Source organism: Plectropomus leopardus, chromosome 2, assembly GCF_026936395.1.
Source record: "Plectropomus leopardus strain MGB_pleo_1.0 chromosome 2, ASM2693639v1, whole genome shotgun sequence".
NCBI lineage: Eukaryota > Metazoa > Chordata > Actinopteri > Perciformes > Serranidae > Plectropomus > Plectropomus leopardus.
Window position 1 is genome coordinate 28774016 of NC_142177.1, and position 13758 is coordinate 28787773.

Below are 13758 nucleotides of genomic sequence, written 5' to 3' on the forward strand. Positions count from 1 at the left end.
CATTGTGGGAAGTGAAACGATTTTGCCCCGCGTTTGCTTCACAGGCAGCACCGAGTCCTGGGTTGTTTTAGAAGTTCATATAAATTGGATTGAACTTACAGTAGATTTGGTTGAATTTTGGGTTATATACTGTTACAGCTGTCTATCGGCCAATGCTAGAGTAGGATATATTACTACCTTAACATTGATCAATACTATGGTCGTTTGAAGTGCTGCCTGAAAGGCTAAACTAAGGGCATAATTTATACTGCAACGCTTTTCGGCCATTTTATTTGGTATATAGCTTTTTTGTTGGCCTTATTTGTAGTAGTATTTTATAATATATACTTTATTTTTTTCGTTTTTCAATATAAATTAAGATGATTAGCAATATCACACTAAACTGCATTGTATATAATATTGCAATTAAAGCCTAGATTCCACTTTTCAGTGTGGCTCCTCTAAGGGCATTCTTTATTTCCTGTTTCTAGTCTTAAACCTTAACAAACTACAAAATCTCACGGCTAACTCATGTTTCATAGTTATTTATGTATTATACCTATTGCACTGTACCACAGTCCTGTATATTTAATAACAATATGACCTGTAAAATATACTGCTTGCTGTCCAGCTCTTCCCCCTACCATACATGCTTGGACTGGCTTACCTTTGTTTAGCTGTTTGTCAATATTTGTTAAGCTGTTTGTTTATTTAACATTCATTTCATCCTGTTAACGTGGCTACTCTGAAAATACCGAGAGCTACTAAGAATCAGACATGCTGTGACTACACACCTGGTCAATCAAGCCAAATCTTACTAAGACAAACTACAAATTGAAACAAGATCATTGTTTTATCATTTATTACAGTATTTAAATCCTGAAACATCACCAAACAGTTCACTGTACAAGCAGGTCCTTAATAAAGATGACTACACAATTACTTGTTCAACTTGGCACACAAGGATGTTACCCTTTCGTTAATCTCTGATGTGGTAATGACACTGCATACAACACACGTTGTGCTGGTACCAGATCCATAATTGAGCCCCACAATGTTTTTTCCTTTTTTTTTCTCAAAAGCAATACTAATGGAGCTTATTTTTTGTTTTGTAACATTGATGATGCTTGAGTCACTGACACCAAAGGCAGACCCATATCTTCTATACAAATGTGTCATGAAATAAAATAACACAAAACCCAGCCATATATTATAAAAAATGGTCCACATGGTCCCAAAAAAGGAGGGTGGAATCCATCACACATATTCCAAAAAAAAAAAAAAAAAAAATCAGGGAGGGGGATGATGGGCAGGTGGCTCTGGGATGCAATGAGGTCCCATGATGAGCTCTAAGTCAAGGTCTCTCCTTTCGTCACCTGTAATGATATACATATATTTAAGTTAAGATAAGACAAGATAAAATATTTTAAAATAATCCTTTATTAGTCCCACAATGGAGAAATTCGCATTGTTACAGGACCAATGTGCGTACACGATAAGCAAGCAACAGAACAATATAAATAGTACAAGACAAGGTGCAAAGAAAGAAAAGGAAAGGTGCAATAGTAAAAAAAAAAAAAATTGTGCAAACTCATCAGTTTAAAACTATTCAATCCAATTGCACATGGAAGACAACTGCATATGTAATGATTACATCGTTTTTAAAACATTCAGATACAAATACCGCTGTGTTAAATACCAATGCACTTACTCTCGCCTCTATGTATTCAATCCTCCTCTCCAGCGCTGTCAGCTTCTCATTGAGGGTGGCCAAGCGGGACCGACACGACATATCTGAGGATGATAAACTGTATTTAGCATCTAAGCATCTGTAGCATTTTAATCTATGTGGCGTAGTTCATCGATGCTGTCAATCACAACAACTCGACACTAATGCACAACATCCCTGTTACCGATGTATTTGAGAGAGCATCATTAAATTTCAGCTGCTGCATCAGTGACAGCCATAGCCTGCACGTAAAGATATAAAGTCTGTTGTGACAGCTGATAAGACTAACATTTACAGTGGCCTAGCAACCATTAGCGGTATCAACACTTAGAATCCAATTGTCTTTTATTTCATTGTTTTTTCTCCTTCTTAGACAGCAAACGTCCGCTAACAAGCGAGCGTAAATGTAAAAAGACTCGATATCAAACTGTAATAACTGTATTTGTACTCAAAGCTAACGCTAAAGCTAACTGCTAACTGGGAGTGGCCATTATAAAACATCAACATCAATGCTAGCCGTAAAGCTAGAGAGCTAACTTGATCTAGCTTAGCTATCTACACAAACAAAATCTACATTAGTGATGTTATCCACACAGCTGTTTGATAAAAACTTACCAAATGAGTTAAGAAAGTCGGCGATTTTTTTGATGCTGCTCGTAATAACTTCTATATACTCTCGATTCGCCCAATCTTGGTGAATCTCTCTTTGCACTGGGTCTTCCTGGCCGGCCATGTTGGACGAGTCGCAGTTTAGCGTAGCCGACAGTCGAGGATAGCAGCGCTGCGATCACAGCAGGAAGCGCAGCGTAGACCGGCGAGATGTGGCTGTGGCTTTAACAGTTCATACAAACCACAGACTTATTTTAACATGGTTACGTGACGTGCACAACAGTGTTAGATAATTATTCAGGCAGGTTTATGCACAGCAGCTACCACATTTATTGTTGTGCACAGACGGAAAGTGAGAATGATCACCTCAAGCCTACATTGTTGGTTATTTTATGTATTTATTTCAAAATCAGCTTTATTTAACAAATTGCATTGCACATATCACATGTTATGGCAGCAGTAACTAACGTTGTGCAAAATTCAAATAAGTACAAACATGCCATGGGGTTAAGTTGAATAAATGATTTGAAAAAAACGAAGAAAAAAGTAACAGAAACTTAAGGGAAAGCTAAGGCACATTTTACTTGAAAAGCCTGTTTAAGAATCACAACACATACATTTACAGGTATGATGAAGGGGGGTTATCCACGTGAAGATGCATTCTATGTATTCTGTTCTGATCATATTTTTTCATGCAGGTGTTATTATATCTTTGTCTTCTGTCTTTTCATGTGAAGGACTTGGGGCACGTGATTTCTTATTATTTCTGCTCATTAATTACAAGCAGTTCACAACCCACAAATGGAAAGAAGTACCTTCTTTCTTTCCACAAATGCAAAGTCCAAGGATAGATCCATGATGTTCCTTCATAACAGTTAGGATAAAAATTTAAATTAGGCTACATGTGTTACAGTTGACACATGCCAGTACAGTTTTTATAACCTTTTTATTGGCACAAATGTAAAAGAAATTTACATAGGCCTAAATCATTTTCAAGGGGGGCTTACCTCTCCAATATCCATTTTATATTGACGTTGAGGCATCAGCAAATATCTCCATCAAACAACTCTGATTATTCAAGCTCCTCACCAAAAACTAAATTAAAAATTACATTTACATATTGAAAATTAAATATTGAATTTATATCTTTGATAAGAATATTGTATCATTAATGGATTTATAATAATAAATAATAATGCAGTATAATGACTTTTTTTGTATGATTAAAAAAGGTAATAATTATTACATTTAACAAGTTGTAAAAAATTAATTAGAGTATTGATTTAGAATCAATGACCTATGGAGAAGGGGTTGGATTAAATACGTTTGTACTTCTTCTCACTCTTTCTGAATATGTCAATCAAGTGATCAAGTGTTTGACCATTTATTTTGCTTTGCTTTTCATTGTCTGTAAATATTACTTTTTTCTGTGTCATCTTGTTTGAATGATCATTTCTGTTTCTCTTATTTTTGTTGTTCTTGAATGTGGAGGCTCATGGGCACCTTCCAAAATGTGTCAGTAGGTGCATGGGGGGAAAATATCCATAGAAATAGGATTCCCGCACTCTGTCAAAATACTTATAACAAAACTTTTTTACCTGAACATCATTTCAGGTTAAAAAACCTATGAAGGTCTAACGACCAAAACATGTGAATTGAATTAAGTTTTCTTGCAAGAATTTGGATAGTGTGCGGGAATTCTCTTTTTTTTTACGTTTAAAGTAAATTTCCATATCAAATAAAATCAAATCACTGGGGAGGGAGTTGTGTTTTTTTATTTTGCTTAGAGGGAGGACATTCTACTTTAAATGCTTGTATTTGTATTTTAAATAACTTATCTGTGAACCCTTAAACCTGTAAGTGGTTTACACACACACACACACACACACACACACACACACACACACACACACACACACACACACACACTTTGATAATGAAGAACAGCTCCTAAAAAAGCTCAATTGTTACACATGATTATATAACAGGTGAAATATTAATAAAGTTAATATTGAGAGTAATGACATTATATAAAGAGTAATGACATTGCATTTTTATTTCTCCTTTTTAAGCGTAGACAATGAAGATAGTTGTGATATGAGTAACACACAGTGACACAGTCAGTCTTTTACATGTTCATCAGAAATTCCTCTCACAAAAAGGTTTCAAAGAGCATCTTCATTGAGTAATAAGGCTAACCAACCATAGTGTACTACTCTGGAAATATCACAAACTTCGAGTGAAACATTAAAAGTGGACAAAACATGATGAAATACCTAAAACAGATGTTTACTGATTAATCCTTTCGGCCAGGCTGGTCATAAGTAATATACTTTACAGCCACCCAGTGCATGTTGTAACATACTTTACTTGACCCTGTTAAGTAGCTCTTTAATATCTGCCTCAATGTCAATGGTAAGGAACTTTCTGCTGTAGCGCTTGTAAGGCTCCCCATCAGGGCCGACCAGGAACTTCTCAAAATTCCAGGAGATGTCGTTCCTTCTGACGGGACTCCACATGATGAACTTTGGATCAGTCATGAGAGCCATGGCATCATCACTGGGGAATGGAAGCTTTTCCTTCAGATATACAAACAAGGGGTGGGCATCCTTTCCATTCACGTCCACCTTCTCCAGGAGCTGGAAGTTGGGTTCAAAGCCGTTCCCTGGACGGATATACCTGAGAGACTTAAGGATTTCATCATTCTTGCAGTTCTCCTGTTATAAAAAAGACAGCAAATTCACTTACATTATGGAGAGTATGCAATCATATTGATTAAAAACAACTTGAGGTTTGATTCAACCCAAAAAATGAGACTATTGATACATTTCTCACTGTGCTGCACGACATTTGTATGTTACTTGTGTTTCACTTGAGTATCTCCATTTTATATTTCTTTATTCTTTCTACATATAGGCTGTATTTCAGAGAAAAGTATTGAATGAATGAATGAAAGAAAGAATGAATGAATACTCTACTTTTTACTATGTTATCTGACAGCTGCAGTCATAGTTTTTTTGCAGATTTATATTTTTATATACAAAATCTATGAAGAAGTTTTAGATTAGTTTATGTAATATGGAAATCACTATAACATTTGAAATGTACATTTATGTACATTTCAAGGAAGTAGAAATAAGTACCAGCACAAAGTAGCTTATGTAAAAATATAAAATATAAAAACAGTAATAATAAAACGGTTAGCACTTGTAGATGTGAATATTTAAAAATAATAAATATGTGTAATGTGCTGAGCGTGTCAAGTGTGTAAAATATAAAGTACAAATACAGCTATAATAAGAAACAATTAGCTCTAGTATACGAATACTTACAATTATAGATGTGTGTACAAATATAAAACTGCGCGCCATATGCTATAATACAATGCATAAAACAGTGTCCCTCACAGTAAGTAGGAAGAACAATAAGAATATATAAAATATATAGTATAACACGTCAAATGTCTTGATGACAATATTAAAATGTATGTAATTAACAAGCGGCAAGCTCCATATTGGCTTTTGTTCTATAGTCTGAGCACGAACATATGCCAGCTGTTTGAAAGTCTTCGACACATCAGATTTTGCTCTAAATGGGCTTAGCCTATGTAAATAATATCCTCCCATGAGAAAACTGAGCATATCAGCCACTTTTGAATGCACACATGGCTTACCTGATGTCCAAACTGATTACAGGGCACACCCAGAATAACGAGTCCCTTGGCAGAGTAGCGGCTGCTGAGCTCGTTCATCTGAGTGTAGTCCCTGGTTGTTGTTCCTCAGAGAGACGCCACATTCTCAATGAGAACAACTTTCCTCTTCAGTGAAGAGAAACTAAACATTTCTCCAGACAGAAGCTTAGCTGTCAGGTCGTAAAACCCTTTCACGTTCCCAGCCATTTTCGTGAATCCCGAATTTATAAAAATGTAGTTAGTACACGTAAGAAGGGAAGAAAGAAGCACGACGCACCTCTGTAAAGCAGGTTCAATGTCAACAAGTCCAGCCCTCTTTTTCATGGGGCGGATATACTGTATAGTTGTCAACCAACTCTGGTGGTGGAATGTAACTAAATACTTGTATTTTACTTGAGACGTCTCATTTTATCCCATTTTATAGCCAACTTTTACTCCACTACTTCGCCAGACATCACAATAAATCAAAATACCTGACAGCTTTAATTATTTAAAAAAAAAATGTCCACAAAAAGTATAAGAAGATAAAGAAAATATGATGTTTTGTTACAAATTAGTTTCTACAAGTAAACCTGAAATTATATATATATATATATATATATATATATATATATATATATATATATATAATCAAAATGAAACATTTTCAAATGTTTCATTCATTCAGTTTTATTCCATCTGTTTAGCAGATCCTGAAGAGTTTTTATTTTTGCTGTTTCCCTACAGTTTATTTATTGCACAGTTTATTCATTTATGTTTTTACTATAACATATTTTTATACAACTTTTATCAGGAAAATATCGAATGTGTTGAATGTATTCAATGAAGTGTAAGGTGAGAAAAAAAATCAGTATCAGGGAAGTAGATTGCCATGATGCACCTACCACACAGCTTAATATTGATTATTGGCCAAATATGGTAAATCAGTTCACCCACCGTTTCTTGATGGTCTACTAGATTTATTCAGATACATAGAGTCTGAACTGTTGTGTCACGAGGTCACCTACTTTACTTCCTTTCAGAATAAGTTGTAAACGTTAGAAAGAGGGAAAGGGGCATCGCAATAACGTAGGGACCGATTACAAAAGTTGGTACTTGTCTAACATTTATCAATCGATTTTTGCAAATATAAGCTGTACACACATACACGAACAGCAAATCTAAATTATAAAAATGTTTTTTTGGGTGGGCTTGTTTTCTTTTTAAGAGTTTTACACGTTTGTTTGAAACTAATCCCCCCCTACCCGCCTTGGTCGGCATGAATGGTACATTCCAGGAAGTCCTGGGCAATTTGTTATTTTTACTGCTTGATTTAAAGTTCATTCAAGGACAATTACCAACTGAAAACGACCAAACATTTCCTGAAAATATTAACCCGACACCAGAAATTGTAATAGCTGCATTAGGGGTTCAGAAAAAGTTCGATAACGCTACCTGCCCGCCGTTTAACAAGCTAACATGCCAGACTGGCTCAGTGTGTTTGCGGTCATCAGCCTGTTTTTAAGTCTTGTAACAGTAGCTGGTTATATTTTGTACTCGGGACTCTTCGCAGACATCACCGTAATGACTGGTTCTCCTCCCATAAGGAAGATTACATTCGCCTACAAGTTCAAAGAAGGACCGTACAAAAACTGCGGACAAGTTTTTAAGGAGTCTCACAGTATTGGACCAAAGCTGCCATGTATCGGAATATTTTACGACGACCCCCAAAAGGTAAACACACATTGCGTAACATTTAAGTAGTACTGCAGTTCTTTTAAAAAATGTATCAGTGTTACCGTTTTTCCACGGTTTCCAGTCAGATTTTAAATTAGGGAGATTTTGCAATGTGAGCGGTGTTATATGAACGCTAGATGGCGATAAAGTAATTCTCTTAAAACGGTTGAAGTGGTCGAAGATAAATCATTTCCCAGCAGGTAAAAAGTTGATGGTTTGAATAATTTCATGTATCCAGTTTAAATTTTTGAATGTATCTTTTTTGACTCAACAGTTTGTGCCATTTCATGTTATCCTGTCATTCAGTCTCTTAACTTTACTCAGCATTTTACAAAGACTTTTGGCACTGACTGGTTTTTGTGTTTTCCCTCGTGTAATATCAGCTGGACAGGGTGTGGTGTGCTTTGTGGATTCAGATGTCAGAGATGTCATAACATATTAGGCTATCCATGTGCATTTTGGAGCTGTTCATTTGAGGTCTTGAGATGTAGTCCCAAACCTTAAGCCTTAATCTTCGGTCTATAGGAATATGTAACAATAGGACACTTAATGACATGGAAATGGCTATATATAAATAAATACAAACCATACTGGATCAGAGCAATGAAGTATGTCACCTACCTACAGTAGCATTTATCACAACAAATCAACAAATTGTTAGAAATAGATTGTAAAACCTGACAAGTTGCTTTTACCAAAAAAAATCTTGGAGACTGACTGCCTTGAAATTTTTAAGTAAATATACTTGTACTTGATATCCCATCGTTAAACTTACTTAAATTGAGTTATATTTACTAAATTAAGTAAATACTGATAAATCCCAAGTAAAGCTAATACTTAGCTATAAAATAAACATAAATTAAGATTTATAGTTATATTGTCCTTTTTTTTTTTAAGACAATCGGTTTTCAAGATTATTTTAAGTAAGATCCATTTGTCAGTTTTTACAGTGTACAACCGAATTGAATTTTATGATATTGATCTTATCTTCCGCTGATTTTGAAGTTTAAATGAGATCTGTTGAGTCTAACTGCAGGGATAAGCTCTTTCAATAAACTCCTTGCCACCAACAATAACCTTATTTGGAGAGTCAGATTCATCTGCTGATTTGATATAAATGTGTGTTTGATTGGTGTTTTTGATGCGTTGTGTGTTGCAGGGCCACATACAAATTAGCCACAAGGGAGTGTAATTCGTCTACAGCTGTGCAGAGCCATTGGGTATTTGTAATCATCAAACATATTCCATCAGTCAGTTAATCAAACAATTTTCAGGCAGGTTGTGTTGGATTCACCCTCTGACAGTCAGATGAATAGCTTGTCTTGTTAGCCTGGAGTCCTCACAGCAGCAACTACTTGTGTAAATCAAATTGCACTGGTGTTGTTGTTGCTCTTGTTGAGAGTAAAGTCTAAGTGTCACTTGGGAATGATGCCAGTATGAAATAAAACAGGGTTAGCCATTAGCTATTTTGGAGTTCCATAAAGATCAAGGGCCAAACTGGGTAAACTGTGAATGTGACTGAAGCACTTGTGGTCTCATTTACTGCTAAAAACACAATTAGAAAGTTGGATCTCTGTGTGAGATGTTTTCCTGCATTCCAAACCGTTCCCTTGTGTGAACTCCAGTCGTCCCAAAATCTCAGTGTCTACAAGCAGCAGGAAATAATATCTGCTGGAACTGTTTCCCTGATACTGAATCCTGCTCACTCTCTGGGGTCTCCAAAATCATGCGGTGCTAGTTCCCATATTTTAAAGGGAGTCCAGCATGAGTTGTTTTTTTCACTCCCCCCAAACAGAATGAGGAGGGATGAGAAAAGGAGCAGCACCTTGAAATTATTAAGCAGTACAGTTTGTTGAACTATGGAGTGTCTGAAGTTTCAAGTAACAATGGTGCACAGTCTGCCATGCTAATACTGAATGTAGCTGGCTGTTTTTGCTGGAGCAAAAATGCTGACCTCTAAATGACCTCCATGAGAGTATACAGTGGAGATGAGATCAGATATAATGATAATAATGAAGATATCTCCAGTAATGTAATATCACAATAATAAGATGTAACATGCAGCCTCCATTGATTTGAAAAAAAGAATCAATGAAGTAATTTTTTAAGCTGAAATGCTTGTCTGGTTTCAACTTCTCAAATGTAAAGACAGACTTTTCTCTGTGTATCTCATTTTAAACAGAATAGAACTGCAGCTAACAATTATTTTCATTATCAACTAATCTGCAGATAATCTATGGTTTAATCTAAGAAATTGTCCAACAATCTTGGAAAAAAATAATTATCACAATTCCCTAGAACCCAGAATCATGTCTTCAGTTTGCTTCTTTTGTCCAAACAGTCAGAAATTCAAAGCATCATTATTTCTTGCCATAAATGATAAAGAAAAGCAGGAAAATCTCACATAAAAAGCTGTAACCAACAAATGTGTGTAGTAAGGACAAAATAATAAAAAAACATCTGTCAGTATAATGCAGTACAATTCAACAGCACCTGTGAGATGAATAGACTGAAAACTTCAATCTGATCTGAGTCATTTAATATTGAGTATCTGCCAATACCAATAATACAGCTGCACAGTGCACACTTAAAGTACTTTAAAGTTGTTAAAATCAGTCCAGTCTATATGCATGATAGTTAGATATTTCTACAGTGCAATTAAAAAAAATGTCTGCATCCAAGCACTTCCTATTCTGTTTTTTTTAATTTCATTTTATTTTAGCTATATAACAAAGTAAACAAGCTAAAATATTTTTATAAGGCTCTTATCACAATTCCACTTAGTGCAGAATTTTTAGAGATAAAATAACCAAGCAAGCAAGTTAAAATGTCCTTATAAATTGCTTTCAAATCAAGTGCAGCATTGTAATAAAACTACAGAACACTATAGATACATAATATAATCACAATTCCCCCTCAAAATAGTGTTATAGTTGAATTTTAATATTCCCAGTCAAAACAAATAAAATCAGTCAATTTTTATTACAGCATTATAGTAAAACTAGTTCACAAAAAATAAACAACAAAAATTTCAGTTCCACTTTGTTTGTAGCAGCTCAAGGTGAATAAAAAAAAAAAAACGACTTATTGGAGTAGCAGCATTACAGTAAAACCTGAATATCTGCTGAAATCATGCTCTCCGTTTATGACACCTGTGTGACGGCGAACATAAACAAAGGATCAGGCAGGGCACGTGCTCAAAATACACTCCTTATCAACTAAAAAATGCATCGTTTGGGCCCGATACAGATCCTTCCACTCCTACCGGGACATCCCTAGTTTCTTTTCAATATCCAGCATATTGAATAACATTTAAAAATCACAATAATGTTATATTGTGACTCAAGTATCATGATAATATTGTATCATGGGGCCTCTGGTGATTCCCACCCCTAGTACTGAATAAATTATGAGAGGCAGTATTACTGAACTCGAATATTTGCATGTGTTCTCGGTCAACCAGTTGATGTCTGCCATTTACAGAGCTGCCTTTCAACAGTATTGACTTAAGTGGTGCTAACCCTGCTGTAGCCTGATGCACAACAACCTGATGGAATGTATCCAGAGTTCAGCTCTGCTTCAAAAACACTTTTGTGATGCTCATCCTCTTTTTTTCCCAAGCCAGCAATTAGGCTAACATTGGGTCCTAGTTCCTCTGCACAGAGTCACAGCCAAGTCCTGATCTAAGTTAAAATAATTGGCGTAATGATCTCAGCTCATTAGCGTCGGAGCCTCAGGATGCCATTCAGTCTCAGCGTCAGGAGCCCGAGAGAGCGCTCTCAGATAGGGGACTGGTATTTGGTGTCTAAACAGAGAGACACTGTCCATTGATATTTGCAGTGAGAAAGATTTTCAAAAGTGCTGCTGACAGAGGATAAGTGTCAGCGTGGCTAGTCTCATCCTCTGTTCTCGGTTTTTTCACTTTTACTTCCTTTAATCACTTCCTCTGGAGAAACAAAAGACCTCAACAAGGACTTGAGTTGGTCCTTGGATGGTTGCCATGGATACAGGGCTGGAGCAGCTCTGTCTGTTCCCTTAAATGGCTAACACATATTCTGGGGCCCCACTTAATTCACACTTCTCCTCCAGCCCCTCCATAGTTTCAAAGCCCGGGTCGGGGGTGGGGGGTGGGGTGGTGGAGGGGCTTCTGACCCAGTGCGCCCACTTCACCTCTACCCTTCAGCTCCTCCTCTGCATCCAACTTTGACAAATGTCAGAGGGCGGTAACGGGTGTGGATCATGTGGTTTTCTGTCAAACTTGATATTCCAAGTACTCGATCGGGGTCATGATTTGTGGTCCTTGAGACATGAATAAAAAGCTATGTGACAAGTGGAATGGTGGTGAAATGACACATGTGTCTGCCCATCTTCAGGGACCCATGTTTGGGTCACAATACGATGAAAGCTGCGTGCATGGCAGCTGAAGCAGGGGCTGGTCAGGAAATGTGTATCAGTCCGAAAGTTTGTTTTTGTGGTGAATGATGAAATAGCAGAAAATCTCTCCGATACTTGTCCTCTCAGAAAGTCAGTAAAAGATTTAAAAAGTGAGCCTCTCCAAATCTGAGCGCGGAAGGAAAGTACTTTGTATGCTGGTGAAGACAGTTTGCCTTTCTTACTTTGTTGCCTTAACAAAGTCAATTCAGCCTATGTGCAACAGAGACACGAAGCCCGTTGTTCCTTCAGTTGGATTTCGGAAACTTTTTGCTGCAGATGAGCTGTCACTGAGTTGAAGAAACATCAAAAGATGGCACACTAGTGTCTTGATGAGTGCAGAGAAGCAAAACAAAGATTGTGGACAGAGGCTGGTGCTTTTGGTGCTCGTTCTTTCTTCTTGAACTCCCGACATGGAGTCCTGTGATGATTAATAAATCCACTAGGCTCAGACTCCCCACTGTGAGCCCCTGAAACATCCAAAGTGTCAGAAGTATGTGTTGTTTCCAAAATGTACTTTTGATACTTAAAATAAGATCAATCAAGCTATTAGCCGGATATTTAAAATCAATGTCTTTTGTAAGTTTTGACATATTTTAGTTCGGCCAGCTCTTCTGACTTTTCTTTAAACTGTACTGACAGTCGCTATGATTTGCACTTGTTAATAGATGTTTCTTTAAAGATTGTGGACATTTGATGAAGATCATATCTTTTTCTGTGAGTCTTTATGAAGCTGCCCTTCATCATCTCCACTGGGCATCCAAAGCCTTGCAAGCTTACTACACAAAGAAAGTTAAGTTTACCTGTCATCTGTAAAATATCAGTGTTGGATATTTCCAGACATAACATAAGGTCATAAATGAAAAACATACATGACAAAAATTAGATGTATCTGGTATCCAATATATGTCCTCACAATGCAGATTGAGTCCATGCTTGATCTGATATGGCCCATATAAACAAAACTCAGAATATGCATCACAAGGAATCTATATTCTCCAGATAATCTTAGAGATATCCAGTGGTATTTTCTGGATTCTGGCCCTTTTCACCCATCACGTGCATCCTATATACAGCCAAGGGTTGTATGTATGTTTGTTGCTTCATGTGTGACCAAAATGCCAACACATGGGAGGAAAAATCTATAACTTCTTGGCAGGAGAAAACAATACACATTTGAAACTGTTCTCAACTCAGACTGCAGTATTTATTCTCCACAACTTGACTCAAGATAAAGATTCTGTACCTGGGGATAGAGCCGGAAACTAACAGTTAAACAAAGTAATAATACAAAATCTTGACAAAAAATGGAAATGTTTGAGCTTTAGTGTGGTTTGCAGAGGTCCACAGGTATAATGAGATTAATTACATTGTAAATATGCCAGTGTCTGTTTCTGTTTTATAAAAATATGACAGCTGAGGACTTCTAAACTACTCTACTCTCCACTCTATTTAACTTGTACTGTTATTTCCACTTATTGTGTTTTACCCATTTAACCAATATTTAGACTGATGGAATAAATGTTATGGGAACATAGTAGTTTGTGTTAAAGTAGTTAAGTTCTTAGATTCTTGAGTTTTGTATAGGTTACAAATGTTACTG

The 13758-nt window shown here is 36.4% G+C and overlaps 3 protein-coding genes across 5 annotated transcripts in view; 1 reads left to right on the forward strand and 2 right to left on the reverse strand.

The window, feature by feature from the left end:
- Nucleotides 1-824: 824 nt before the first annotated feature.
- Nucleotides 825-2532, reverse strand: brk1 (BRICK1 subunit of SCAR/WAVE actin nucleating complex). The gene is made up of 3 exons (XM_042498801.2): nt 2324-2532; nt 1691-1773; nt 825-1355 (listed from the first exon to the last, which is right to left on the reverse strand). Exons 1-3 carry the CDS (start codon nt 2439-2441, stop codon nt 1329-1331), a joined length of 228 nt encoding a protein of 75 aa, XP_042354735.1. The 5' UTR covers nt 2442-2532; the 3' UTR covers nt 825-1328.
- A 1811-nt stretch (nt 2533-4343) lies between these two features.
- On the reverse strand, nt 4344-6324 carry gpx1a (glutathione peroxidase 1a). Its single transcript, XM_042495084.2, has 2 exons — nt 5991-6324; nt 4344-5034 (listed from the first exon to the last, which is right to left on the reverse strand). The coding sequence occupies exons 1-2, from the start codon at nt 6213-6215 to the stop codon at nt 4684-4686; spliced, it is 576 nt and encodes a 191-aa protein (XP_042351018.1). The 5' UTR covers nt 6216-6324; the 3' UTR covers nt 4344-4683.
- A 938-nt stretch (nt 6325-7262) lies between these two features.
- Nucleotides 7263-13758, forward strand: part of tex264b (testis expressed 264, ER-phagy receptor b) — a 47107-nt gene continuing 40611 nt past the window's right edge. For 2 of the 3 annotated variants that reach the window (XR_015779398.1, XM_042493881.2), the window contains exon 1: nt 7267-7721. Coding sequence is in view for 2 of the 3 variants with exons in the window: in XM_042493881.2 (XP_042349815.2) it covers nt 7467-7721 (255 nt within the window). In the remaining variant the exon portion in view is untranslated. Of the gene's footprint in view, nt 7722-13758 lie in introns of all 3 variants that reach the window. The other variant, XM_088090035.1, reaches the window with a different exon arrangement.

Coding starts and splice junctions, on each gene's coding strand:
- brk1 (XM_042498801.2), bottom strand. CDS start 2,441: ATGGCCGGCCAGGAAGACCCAGTGCAAAGAGAGATTCACCAAGATTGG. Junction 1,774..2,323: donor CGACTTTCTTAACTCATTTG/GTAAGTTTTTAT, acceptor TATCATCCTCAG/ATATGTCGTGTCGGTCCCGC. Junction 1,356..1,690: donor TTGAATACATAGAGGCGAGA/GTAAGTGCATTG, acceptor ATATCATTACAG/GTGACGAAAGGAGAGACCTT.